Here is a 13,979-nt window from a genome sequence, read left to right as displayed (position 1 = left end):
GTGTATGATTGGCTCAAGCCCTATCAGAGAGTAAGTAAAAACACAACCACTGGATTACAGCAGCACAGCTAGAGGGGGTTGCTCTTTTTCTTGTCAGAACCGCGCGCTCCTCTGGTTCGATAATAACGAGGACGTCCTGGTGAATTGGTGATATTTGAAGAGGAACTGAAGATGCGCTTTGGAGATATGGTCCGCAAGAAGAAAAAAACAGCGCTTTCAGAAACAGCTCTGTTGATAGACAAAACTTGCACGTCCTATAATATGGCAGTCTATAATATGGCAGTTTTGAAGACTGACAGAATCCTAAGTACGAGCATGCATGGATAGTACAAAGGAAGGAATCTTTTGAAAGGTGTAGGCAGGGACGTCTGTAATTTCCTTACTGTAAAAAAAAGGACACCAACACCCCATCCGATGTAAAGCGGCACTGTCGCACATTTGACGCCCTATTAATCCGGGGGATCACGGCAAAGTTTGAGCGCCCAGAGAATGTCGCCCCTGTTCCAAGCACTCAGGTGCCTGCCTCTGATTACATCGCTTTATTTGTACGGCTAGTTGTTAAGGAAGAACTCGCTCATCTCCAGTGGGTGGACAACGCTAGTGTGTGCCACCAGTGTACATTTAGCGAACACTGCCTTTAATAACCTGCACCCTTGTATCGCGGAATTTTGAGAGCTCGCGGCCGCAATATACTCGTCTCAGACAATGTGAGGACGTACCGCACCTAGATGTGGCCTCGATGGCTCCAGTTCCTCAAGACTGCCGCCAGCAATCCGAGCGCGGTGTCCCTCGAGATCGAAAGACACGAAGCACCCATCTGCTAAAGCTGCGGTATTCCGGGACACATCGCAAGGTACTGCCGCCGTCGTCAGCAGTGACGATAGTGGTTTTCCGTCTAACAAACGCGCGCAGGTGCTTGATACCTGGCTTCGGCCTGTTTCCTTTTCACGTTTCAAAAAGAACACCTAACGCGTGGTGAGTTCCCCGTCTCAGGTCAGCATATTTTAGGTTATATATAAACAATCACATATAAGAGTTATATATGGTAAACATGTTAACTATTTCAATATAATCTTCTTCTGGTGCACCTTGCCACGTACGTTAACCTCAACTGAGATGTTTCGTGGTTGATAGCTGAGAAGTCGCACCATATTATGAAATATGTGGTCGCACAAGTGCTTATTTACGTCAAAGTCACTGAGGAGCATATGTAAATGTGAAGAGGAAACACCGGGACATGGGAGAGCGAGGGAAAGAAAATTGAGGTGAACAGCGGATGCTCTCAGAATTGGCGAGCGGACGCCACATATACCAAGTGTCCCATGTAACTCGCACCTATATCTAAACATATGCAAGTGCCACCTAGCTGCAAAGAATCAAGGTAGTAGAGTTTGCCGTCCTTTGGAGCACATCCAGCAATGTCTTGTATTTCGCCTAATTACCTAATTAGTTATTATTCAACATTTCAGGGTAAAGGCTTTAATGAGAAAGTTGCACACCCTAAAGATAGCCCGCGAAACAAGAACAAGGCCTGCGCGGCCAGTTCACTGGACATCTCGGCTACGCGTGTGTCGTCGTGTTCCGAGAATTTCATGAAAGTAATTCTTGTTGTTTCAGTGGCCACACTGCGAAAGCACGCGTGTATCCCGTCGTTATGATCTTTTCACAAGGCCGGTGTAACCAGTGGTGAAAAAGTCTTTCACAAGCATAGCAATGCACACGCGTCTGACCGTCAGACGGGTGATTTCACTATTATCTCAGCGCGCCAGTGCTACCAACCACTGCTCTGTGTCCGAGATCTCCTTGTTTTTTGCCCCAAATACGAGAGCACAATTGTGCTGTCGTATTTGAAGTGTAGGATGCGATTCATACACTTGTTTGAAGAGGCATTTTACTAGAGGCAAGAATATCGAACAAAACAAAGCAAGAGTTTGGGGAACAATTCAAGAATAGCTAATGAATGCACCGCGCGCTGTTTCTTGGATTGTATTACGTTGTCTACGTAGAGTTCGTGTATGTTTTTTTTTTCGCCTTCATCTGGTCAGCAAGACCACCATGAAGGGCGTCCTGCGGCCTGACTCATACACGATGCATGCATCACCGCTTTGCTCGGCACCTCTAATTAAAAAGCGGCAAACAAGATCTCTATCACGCTGCCATTTTATACGACCCTCATATCGTCCGCATGCTGGACTTTCTGTTATTATTACTGCCAGTGTTTTATATTTCTTTATCTGTAGATGAACCGTCCGCCCCTTTGCACTTCTACCATTTCACTTTTCTCGACTTGCAACTGCACGCTTTCTAAAACTCGGGGCATCCTCCCCGAGGAGATAATGCCTTTTTGATTTGAAGTACCTTACTGGCCCGTGGGGCCTTTTGTAAGGAGGCGGGGGGGGGTGGCAAGGGGGGGAGAAGATCCCGACAGTGCATATAATACCAGATGAAAAAGAAAAAAAGTACAGTACCTGGTAAATCAAATTTGTGCTCATAATGGTACTAAAGAAGAGGAGACTAAGCAATGCGAAAATAACGAGAAGATATATGGTACATAGTTCAAAGCACACGATAACATAAAAAGCGCATGGCGGATGAATAAGTGCGCAATTCATCAAACGTGTTAACGCAAATGTAAAAGGGGGGGGGGGGGCACGAAATCTATAACTTCAAAGTATGAACTGAAATATTGATATGAAACATGAATAAACATGAGCAGAAACATGAATATAAAGCGCGCTAAACGGCGGATTCAGTGCAATGTGTAATAAGTTGGCGATGGAATGTATCCGGATTAGACAGATATGCAATCCTGTCTGGTAGATTGTTCCATAATCTGATGGCTCGGGAAAGTGCTGATTATTTAAAAGTTAAAGTGTCCCCATAGATCCAAGTAAGACTCAAATGATTGTGCAGTCTTTTAGACGTGCGAAATTATTTTATGATACTTGTGCTTTCCGTGAAATTGGCCTTGTTCGTTCGCTACTTCCACATTTTCGGCCGTGCTTAAGCAAATAAAGGTACTACGCGCTGTTTCTTGCATTGCACAGTTCCTGCCCTTGCTTAATAAGTTTGCTGTTCAGATTCAAAACTGGCTGGTAGGTAATATCTGATGAAGCTTAAAGTCAATTTGTATTGTAGTTTGGTGACATTTTTTCGGCAATTGTCGTGCCATCTGACCTCCTTAAGTTCCGGAATTTTTTTTTTAGTGGGTGCACATTTTTTGTTTTGTATAAGATGAAGGCATTTGTTCCGCCCACTTGTGGTTGGTTACAGCCGAGTTGGTTCCGGCTTTCTGTGTTTTTTTTTTCGCCTTCGTCTGGTCGGCAAAAGCACACCTTTACAACTCGTTAAATAAGTTGTATTCTATACACATACCTAGCACGGGTGTCTTTTCAGAAAAGTACCCAAAAATAACACAGTTGTTCTTATTATAGAGACGAGTGCGCGTAATACCGTGTCAAAATTCTTCGTGCCTTTACCGCACGCCTTGACATTGAGAGCTCTAAACCTATTCCTTCCAGGAGAGAAAGCATTCCGAGTATGAACCTTTCGTGGGATTCTACGCGGCAGCTGCTTCCTGTCCCCGACATTGACGAGATCGGTGAGCATGTGAAAAGGGCGCCCGGCTTGAACGCTTAGCGTGAGTATGGTTGAATCTTCCTTCGCAAGTAACTCACCTTTTCTGCCATTTCTTCATCAAATCCATCACCGTCTTGCGCTGGCGACTGTAGTAGACGACTAGCGGATTCAAGAAGAATCGGTCACGGGAAATGTAGAACTCGTGGTCTGGGAAATGCTTGCATAACGCGGCCAGCTTATACATGGCCGTCGTTCGATCGCTGAGGAGAACCGCCTTTCCCGCAGCAACTTCGTCCAGCACAGCCGCTGAGAAGAGCTGGCGGTATGTCAGGAAGGAGGAGGGCCTCAGCATGCGGAACACCTGGCGGTCGTAGTCACGTGGTGACGTCTGCGCAGGGTGAGCGAGGATTTACTGTGCGGCAAGGTGACCTTTATATAAGATCAGATATTCTAAGCTCATAAAAAATTAAACAGGACGTGAACGTCAAGAGTGGTTTACTGATAGAATTTAGTCTTATTTTTTAGGGGGGGGGGGGTAGGCTAGAGGACCAGGAAGGCATTACATTGAGGTGAATGGTGCAATTCGTTTCGTACACTTGTTTGAAACTGCCTTGTATGATACTCAAGAGTATGAAGCAAAAAGAAAGCAACAACTTGGGCAATTGAAGAAACGACGAAGTTGTGTCCGTAATAGACAAAATGAAACCTAGCTTCAATAAGTAAATAAAGAACACGAGATTTCATTACTGTTTGTAAGGTTAAAGATTGAACGCTAATTTTAACAAAGAGTAAAACCGACTTCTATGTACACTTCTAACGTTCGCATTACAGAAACTGGTGATGACAATAAAGGTTGATAAAGAATTGAACTGTACTAGGTATATTCGTTTTTAAAAGTCGAACAGACTGCAATCCCAGATCGTGTACTGCAATATGATGCTATGTCTAAATTAGCGAACATATTAAGTGTACTTTAATAGAAACCAAGGTATTTTATCGTGACAATGATGCGCGGCAGTACATTTTGTTCAATTATTGGTAAAAATCCTGAGTGAATTCGGAAACTTCACGGTTTAGACAAATAAAAACGCAGCGTCGTATCTATACATGATAAAAGCGGGAAGAAACCTGTCGTGCTGGATAATTGTGCGATACTGCCAGCACGGGTGACACTGCTTTGCGTTCAACTTCTCAGGGTCGTTAGCCGGAGTGCTCGTCTGTGACCGAGAACCACCTACCTTCGCTGCTTTTTTTGTACAAACACGCGTAACTTGAGTACAGAGGACCTTGGAAACAAGAGAGCCGCTATGAAAATCGCTGCTTCTTCGCTCCCAACCATAGGTGAATCTCTTGAGTGTGGAGTGTCCGTTTCTCTTGAAATATTGCTCTTTGTTCTAATTTCCCTAAGCATTAACGAGCATTCTCATTACTGATCAATTGCGGCAGTAGCATTTTTACTGAGCCATTCGTTCTGTAAGCGGTCCGATATGGGCTGAGAATTAGGTCTCGCGTTTGCAAGTCCATCTATTTCTTGGTCCCATTTATTTACTGGGCGTTTTTTTTTTATTTTCTATTTCGCTTTAAGTGTTATGTTTCATATATTTTTGCACTATATCATGGAAACATTCATCGCCGCTGACAGGTTGAACAAACATTAAGCTTTCTTTCCTATGAAACTCCCTAAAAATGGTGCAAGCTTTCTGTGTTTCATCGCCCTGTTTTGCTATCTTTTTCTCTAATCTGAGCGCGCTGAACTTCATTGCAATTTCCTCGCTTGGCCACAGACAGCCTTACTCTCTTCTTCACCTCTTCTAATTATGAGTCTGGGACAAGAGCTGATGTGTATTAACTGTTTTACCCTATATTATCGTCTCTTTCATTTCAAGTACATTTCTCCTTGCTTTATGAAACCTCATGGCGGTCTGTAGTAGTCAGTCAGAGTTTCAAGGACTATGGCGTCATCTACGGAACTTTAACCGAGCTTCGAACAAATGGGCGTTCAGGGCCACCAGGGCATGGATCAGTTCCATAGCGCTGCCACAAAACGCGGCCGCAGAGGGTGCTCTAATATATTAAAGACATAGCTTTCTCTTTTTTTTATTTGACGTCGCAGCTTCATTGGCTACGGTATATCTTAATTGTCGTGGCGGATCAATTTCAACGGCGCTGTGTAGTTGAACGCTAGTGCATGGGTTTGGTTACTACTTTTCGCGGAGGGCACAAATGCCTGTGCACATTCATTTTGGTGCATGTCAAGGTGTGCGAGCTGGTTAATGCTCGTGTGGATTTCGCCATTGGCAGTTGCTGTGGGACATTGGAAACCGTGATTAAACTTATAAATCAACTCGAAAAAAAAAATAATTTGATGTACGGATGGGTTGAAAAGCATGGTGACTAAAAAATAATGCGGTCATTGTGCGATTGATGGGATAAAAGGCGTGACGTATGAGTACACGCACGCTAGCAAATATTTCAATGTAAAATGCAGGTTTAATGACGCTTTCGCTAGTCAAGCTTGCACACCCGATGGTAGTCGGAACATATCATAAAGCATGGCGGGTACATGCACAAAAAGCACATTCTCTATATGTGCATATCACTTCGCATATAACTGCGACATGCTCAAGTAATTTGCGATTAACAGCTGGCATCGTGAGATACATGTGGAGCAAGTGTGCGAAGCATGGGAACAACTCCCTGGCAGATGAATGAATGAATGAATGAATGAATGAATGAATGAATGAATGAATGAATGAATGAATGAATGAATTTATTTCCCTAAATATACAAGATTATGGAGGATAAAAGGAAAAAAGCTACAAAAGAGCAACTTGACTAGTCCTTAAACCTTCTCGTGACAGCAGCAGCAGAAAACAAACACATGGCAAAAAAGGGAGGGTAAGAGAGAAAGAACAAAACAGAAACAATAAGCGTTCTCATACAAGTGTTCATACAGCAGATAGCAATAAAAAAATATATAACTCAATAAAAGAAGCCTACTTATACAGAGATTAAAGGCAAATGGGCACCGAAGTGACTGAAGTTGAGATGCGAGCGTCATTCTTCAAATTATTAAACAATCATTGAACCTTCGACAACACTCACCGACAGTAGCTTTGGATATGCGGTTTCTGCCACCATGTACACTTTCATGTCAGCGCGCTCAGCCAACTCTGCTGCGGAATCGACGCGTTGACCCGTCTGGTGGCGCACGGTGAGGGCGGCCTTCATTTTGGCCGTGAAGAGGTTGGCGACCACCAACATGGCTAAGCACCAGATGGCAATCACGATGCGTGAGGACAGGTGCCGTGGCTTTATCGCAGTGGCTGTATGAAGGAGTGAATTGCAGACGTAAGCTGCTGGTTAATTACCGCGTTCCACTTTTTCCAAAGAGCAGTATCAAAATCTTTAACGTCGCTATGCACTCGGCAACGAAATCACGTGAAGGTAACAAATCACGACAAACAATCGCGTCAACATCGGAGGGGACATCTGACCATACGCTGCAGTAGGACTTATCAGCAATTTTCCTATTTGGGTTTCCGAACCATCAGCTTCACTATCGCAAATCTGAAGCTACCGCGATAGCAGACCACATGCGCGCCTATAATTGTTGGACTATTATTACGCTCACTTATAGGGAAGGAGTCACTAAGACGCGGCATGCTAGATCTTTAGGCATTGGTTGCAATGAAAACTGATTATATAATAATTTGATCACATAAGTCGTAACGGCAAATTGTGTTGTACTTCGTTCCACAAGTAACAAAATGTAGGCAACGCACAAAACAAAAACAAAAAAGCAACCGATACCAGGGCTCCAGATAGGACCTTTTGACTGCAAGCTCATCAACTGGGATACAAATCAGTCATTATGTTTAGACAACCTACATTGGACCATTGCAGGATGTGTATGTTTTTTTTTTTTTGCTAGAGGTAGGAACACGTAGAATGTGAATGGAAATTGAAAATAAGCCCGCCAAAATTGTCTGTAGAAAGTTTACCAACAAGGAAGAAATCAACGCTGAGAACCAGAAACGTCCAACATGCCGTAAAAGCGCACATACGCTACGCGGACATTAAATACCTAATACGCTCGTGTAAGGCCCTCACTTTTTATTTCTGAATTTCTGAAGGCAGGCTTTTAGCTGGGCAGAGCCAAACTGCAACACAATGTGGGACCGCGTAAAAAGGCCTAGTTAAATATAATGGAGATAAAATGATTGCTCCGTGCAAAATTTTACGTTTGAAATACGAGCGGGAGCGTCCCAAAACGGTCGCAAAAATAGCCGCCGCTTATGATACCGAAACTGTAACATAGAACCGACATTACCGCTCACTCGAAATGGCTCATGAGCACGGTGCTCGTGAGTCACGACATAACGCGCGCCTCCTCGGCATGCATTGTCTGGCTAGGTGCTGTTTAAAAGCTGCTGGGAACATATATATATATATATATATTATCATCATCATCAACCTGTTTACGCCCACTGCAGGGCAAAGGCCTCTCCCATACTTCTCCAACTACACCGGTCATGTACTAATTGTGGCCATGTCGTCCCTGCAAACTTCCTAATCTCATCCGCCTACCTAATTTTCTGCCGCCCTCTGCTACGCTTCCTTTCCCTTGGAATCTATTCCGTAAATCTTAATGACCATCGGTTATCTTCCCTCCTCATTACGTGCCATGCCCATGCTCATTTCTTTTTCTTGATTTCAACTAAGATATGATTAACTCGCGTTTGTTCCCTCACCCAAACAGCTATTTTCTTATCCCTTAACGTTACACCTATCATTCTTCTTTCCATAGCTCGTTGCGTCGTCCTCAATTTAAGTAGAACGCTTTTCGTAAGCATCCAGGATTCTGCCCCGTACGTGAGTACTGGTAAGAGACAGCTATTATATACTTTTCTCTTGAGGGATAATGACAACCTGCTGTTCATGATCTGAGAATGCCTGCCACACGCGCCCCACCCCATTCTAATCCTTCAGATTATTTAAGTCTCATGATCCGGATCCGCAGTCACTACCTGTCCTAAGTAGATGTAGATAGGTATGTATGTATGTATGTATGTATGTATGTATGTATGTATGTATGTATGTATGTATGTATGTATGTATGTATGTATGTATGTATGTATGTATGTATGTATGTATGTATGTATGTATGTATGTATATATATATATATATATATATATATATATATATATATATATATATATATATATATATATATATATATATAGTATTACTAACTCTGTAGCTTTGCCAACAGGGGTTCAGTGTTATATAGTACATTAAACCAAATTTAGCCCAAGTCAAATTTCGTTGGAGTTGGACTATAAGCAGCGAACTCCGCTCAGACGGCTTTGCAAAATAACATATGCGACCGCTGGCGGCGAACTAGGAACTGATTTACAGACGCCAGTGGCTGTTTCCGACATGGATGGTACCACGAAAATGTCCGAAATATTATGAGTCCGAAAAAGCGAGCCTCATGGGATGGTAAAATCAATCTTGTTATATGGTAGAGTGTCCATGCACACCAGAAAATTCGTTTACAGACTCTAAGTGTTGTGCTCCCTTAGAATAAAGCTTAATTTAAATTACGTGATGAGCGAGCTCGCAGATGAGTATGGCGTTCACACATCGCGCAGCCCACACGTCTGGCGTGGGTCGTCGCGAAGTGCAGATAGGGCACACGCGACCTTCATTCTAGCCGCAGTCTCTTCGCGCAGTGTTGCGTAAAATACGTTAGGAGCTTTATTTGTTTTATGTCCCTTAGCGAACTTCCGCCAGTCCATCCGTAGGCACGCACACGTACTTGGTATAGGCGTTCGTGGCACTTGCGGGCCAATCGCTCGCAGATCGAAACTCCACTTCGCGCACCCGTCCGTCAGACTAGCCTCTGCACGTGATATCGCGCCTCACTGACCATGTGGTCTACTAGTACACACATTTTAAAGGTGAACTTCCCGCATCGGCTTGCCGCTTGCCGCAACCGCCAGCTGGGCCTAGCGGGTGCCTCAGCGCCGCTGCATCGGAGTCGGCCGACAAAGTTGGGGTTTGGTGCCTTTTGCGGGATACGGTGATGATAATGCTGTTGTCGAAAGGACAAATAGTGTCATCGTCTAGCGGCTTGCGGAAATTCACCAGCAGCCACGGGTATCCGCGGGCGCTTAGGAAAACGCTTTTCTACTAATTTTCCGCACTGCAAAGAGGTGGTGCGGGCCTTACACGAGGATGTGCCTTACACGACTAAATACGCAGACGCTTGTCTGCCAGGACGCCTGAGCTGTCTAGACAGACAAGCCAGGTGGATGGATATCTGCGCTTGTTTTGTTCTTGCATGCGATGGAAATGAAGCGCAAAAGGAAAGAAAATAGCGCATCCACACAGCTGCAAATCTCGACCCGGCGAAGCATATTAGACCTCTGGAGTAGAAGTGCACTAGCTTTTCACTAAGTGTGGGCAACCGACATGTGTTTGCGTAGGTATTTGTATTTGTATCCCATATTTCTGAGAAGATTGTTCGTCATGTGCTCGCGATAATCCTCACTCCATGCGATATTATCAAGTGAGCGACTGAATAAACATCTGTGATGAAGAAAAGTCAGGCCTTTAGGAGTCCACTTGCACAATAACTAAGAATTATAGTACATTGTAAGCTCTTGAAATGTGTAGCCGAAAATCTCCTTTGCTAGACATTGTCAAAATCCGATTTGTAGGTCACCGATTGCGCTCATCTTCCCGTCTTCGAGTGGCCTGAGGAGATACCCAGTACAGTACCCAGCCCAGTACATTTCTGGTGGTACAGCAACCATTACCGCGAGGGTTCAGCGCAAAGGTTCCTCTTAAGCGTTTTGAACAAGTCTAGCTCGTCAATGCGATACTATATAGTAAGCTTTGATTCGGAAGAGCTCATGGAAAGCAAAGTTCGCCCACGGCAGTATTACCGTTTCCGAAGCTAATTGGACAAACGGAGTGCGTCCAGTTAGTCTTTATTTGACCGCAAAGATGGCATCAGAGTACGATCGCTCGAAAGCGGCGTTATTGCACTGTTTGTGTCCAAGTGTATAATCTGCAGCGCATTTTCAGCGTTCGAAGGCACTGTACTGTTTGTGGCAATGGCTAATACACCTACTATAATGCTTTGTGAAGGTAAAACGAGGTTTCTACGCGTAAAGTAGGATGTAAATTTGTTAGGAAAAAGAGTATTTCGAAAAGAAAAGGGAAACTTGAAAACAAGCCGTAAAGAAGCAAAACACGGTAACTTTTCGTCAGCATAATGAAACGCTGAAGGCGTTAAACGCGTAATAACCGGGCAAACGTAGGCCGTACAAAGATCAGCGGTAACTTCCAGCTGAGGTTTTATTATCAGCCTTTGTCCTTTCTACCTACGCGTTTAAGCTATCCGTGGTACGCTCACTATAATGAATCACCAGGGGGCCCAAACAGCCACCCTGTTATGTACAACAACTTATTTTATGTGACGGTACTTCTCATTATGTCATGTAGAGGCGGTGCAACTAGTCACGTAAGGAATCGCCTTCTTCACCACTGTGGGCATGCGTGCATTGTACTGTCTCTAAGGTAGCATTGGAGAATGCAGGTCTCTCATTAGCGATGTTTACAGTGTGTGCTGACTTTAGAGTCCGCGTTTTGGCCAAAAGCAATATTGATAGACGAACTTGTAAACGATAACCAACATGTAAACGGAGGTGGAGGAAGGCAGCTAAGCTCGGCCGCTACACGATTTTCTTAAACGTTCGAATATCTACATATGTAAATTATTAATGGCTAAGCCACCGCGAGTGGTGACAGTGTAGCCGTGGTCAGCCCTGCAGTGTAAAATAAAGCACATAGCAGTACTGCGGCACTACCCCTTCAACAGTGTAGATCGCCGTGACACATTGCAAGTGTTGTATTCGTACCGTTATAGTTGCAAATCTGCGGTGTTTGCACATTCTCTCACCATGCATGAAAACGCCAGAAAATATAGGCAGATGTTACGTAATGCGTCATTTTCTACATGCCTAAATCTATCGTATTATGAAAACAGCATTTTTACTGCTTCTACCTTATCGGTGACTCTGTCGTGAACAAAGCATCTTATTTGGTATCATCAAACGACTCCCTTCGTGGTCAATTGTTCCGGCTTATTTTCAGAACGTCGTCACTGAATAGGCTTAACGTAGCGCGAATAAAAAACACGACAAAAGAAGACACACAATAACACACACGGTGCTTACTGAGACTACCGTACGCAAGAAAAACAGCCAAGTTTTATTAATAAGCGAAGACTTTCAGAATTGGCACTGTCTGGACTTGTTGGTTCAGGATAAGGACAAATTGGAGCAAAGGAACAGAAACGGGCAGAAAAAGACGACAGACGAGCGTTAACTTCCTCTGTCGACTCTTTTATCTGCGTCTGTAACTTTCAGATCTAAAACGTGTCTTCGTAAAAATCTGCAGGATAATCACAAGGCAAATGCAAGGCGTACTCTTTCTTTTATGCACAAGAAGCCAAGTAAAAATTACTGCGGGAAATCCTTAGTGGGACATGTCAGCTAGTGTGTGAGCATTTATTCCAGTTGATCATCTTGCACACACGTGTCTCTTTCGATGCGAAAGCATCAAATGGCCCATTGAACGAAAAAGATACAACAGGTGTCTGTAGCAGAGAAACTGCACCCAAATTCCCATTGGTTTCGACGCCCCGTCACGAGTGCGCCTCCACATAGCAAAGCGTGTTGCGTGAGGCAAGAGGGCGTCGCCACGACGCCACGTCACCAGCGCGCATCTACGGAGCAGATACGGCGAGGCGACGCCGCGGGGCGAGATGGCTTGTCGTCAACAAGGTAGTCACGTGACGAGCTCGTGAGGGTGCCGTCGTCTCTCTCTGGGAAGCAGGCGCGCGGTCCGTCTCTCTCTCTCACCCAGACTAGGCTTAACTGCTGCGTACACCTGGCGGCCTCGGTGGCCGCTGCTGCTTCCTCGGTATCTCATCGCGCAGAACGTCGGTGGCATGCGGTGTTGGCACCGCAGGCTACTGATGCTTTCTGACTCGGGCAGCGCGTTCCGCTACAGCAAATTACTCCCAGCGCAAAACTTGGGCCTGTTAGCGGCGTTCAAATGAACATTAATGCTTTCGCATTCACAGCTCACATGAAGTGCTTAGGGGACCTCGGATTCCATTACCCTTGTTAATCTTCATTGGGCTAAGTAATGTAATCGCACTTAATCCAAATGAGGCTTAGCTTCTCTTAATTGACATTATTATTACCCTAGTTTTTCTTGAGTGGGCTTAATCTAATCGCTATTACTCATCATTAGGCCTAAATTATTTTAATCACCGTTAATTTGTGCTGAGTAGCCGAATTCAATTTGATGGTAATCGAGCGAAAGAAGGCTTAATCAATACTAAGGACCTTTATTTAATCTTGATGAGGCTTAATCATCCTTAATCGCTCTTGATCTGGACAAATATAGGCTATAATAATTTTAATTAGCATCTATATTCTTAATTACCCTCAATTAATTATAGTTACGCAAAAGTAATTCCATCGTTTTCAGCCTCCATTAGACTTCTTTGGCCATCATTAGTCTTAACAGTCCTGTTTAGCCTTAAATAACTGCATCGTAATTTAACTTAATAGCCTTTAAATAACCTTAGTTACTCTTAATACCTCTTCAGTACTCACAATATATAGTCAGAGCCATAACTTTCAGTAGGCATATCTAGTCATAAGGCACTCTCGTATATACCTCCATGGGTCCCCATCTACAACCTGTGGAGCGCATCGTATAACGCGTTACAGACAGACGGACAAACATATTTCCGAGGTAAGTAGCGCTAGAATGCGTACACATTAAAAAATGCGATAAGCATAAAAGTCGAATATACGTGCCTTCAAGAAAGACGCTTGCCAGAAGCCGAAATATGTTTTCCTTTAACCTGTAAAAGAATTTCAAGCGAGACCCTGGAGCCAGGGACAGGATGATTGCGAACGCGATGAGAGATCCAAGAAGGAGCATCCAGACCTGGAGGTATGATGGATACCAAGAGAGAAAAAAAAAACAGAATCTGAAGTATGTCATATGACGGGCATAGATACACAAGGAGAAATTCGTTTGGGACGTTCTCACACCAAAACCGCAAACCACAAGGCCAGCCCAACTGATATTTTCTTAAGTACTGCTGATGTAATTCGGAGGATTTTATTATAGGCAACAAATTGGCTGACGATGTTGCGCCGCAAGGGGGAAAAACAAGGGGTCCTATGATGTAAACTATTTCAATCTGTTTTTATTACAATTTTCTCACCTAAAATTTACGTAACTGCTGACGCAAGCTTAGGTCGGTGACCCGCAGCGTTGTCTCAACAGCCCAATAAAA

General features: G+C 44.1%; 1 protein-coding gene across 5 annotated transcripts in view; it reads left to right on the top strand.

Annotated features, from left to right (window-relative positions):
* Nucleotides 1-13,979, top strand: part of LOC135897612 (probable cytochrome P450 49a1) — a 189,783-nt gene that overhangs the window by 43,325 nt on the left and 132,479 nt on the right. For 2 of the 5 annotated variants that reach the window (XM_065426292.1, XM_070538073.1), the window contains exons 2-3: nucleotides 3,522-3,640; nucleotides 3,865-3,976. In XM_065426292.1, the coding sequence (XP_065282364.1) occupies nucleotides 3,904-3,976 (73 nt within the window). In that variant the 5' untranslated portion in view covers nucleotides 3,522-3,640; nucleotides 3,865-3,903. The remainder of the gene's footprint in view (nucleotides 1-3,521; nucleotides 3,641-3,864; nucleotides 3,977-13,979) is intronic. The other 3 variants (XM_070538074.1, XM_070538075.1, XM_065426293.1) reach the window with 3 other exon arrangements.

Source organism: Dermacentor albipictus, chromosome 4, assembly GCF_038994185.2.
Source record: "Dermacentor albipictus isolate Rhodes 1998 colony chromosome 4, USDA_Dalb.pri_finalv2, whole genome shotgun sequence".
Lineage (NCBI taxonomy): Eukaryota > Metazoa > Arthropoda > Arachnida > Ixodida > Ixodidae > Dermacentor > Dermacentor albipictus.
This window is presented reverse-complemented; position numbering and strand designations above follow the sequence as displayed.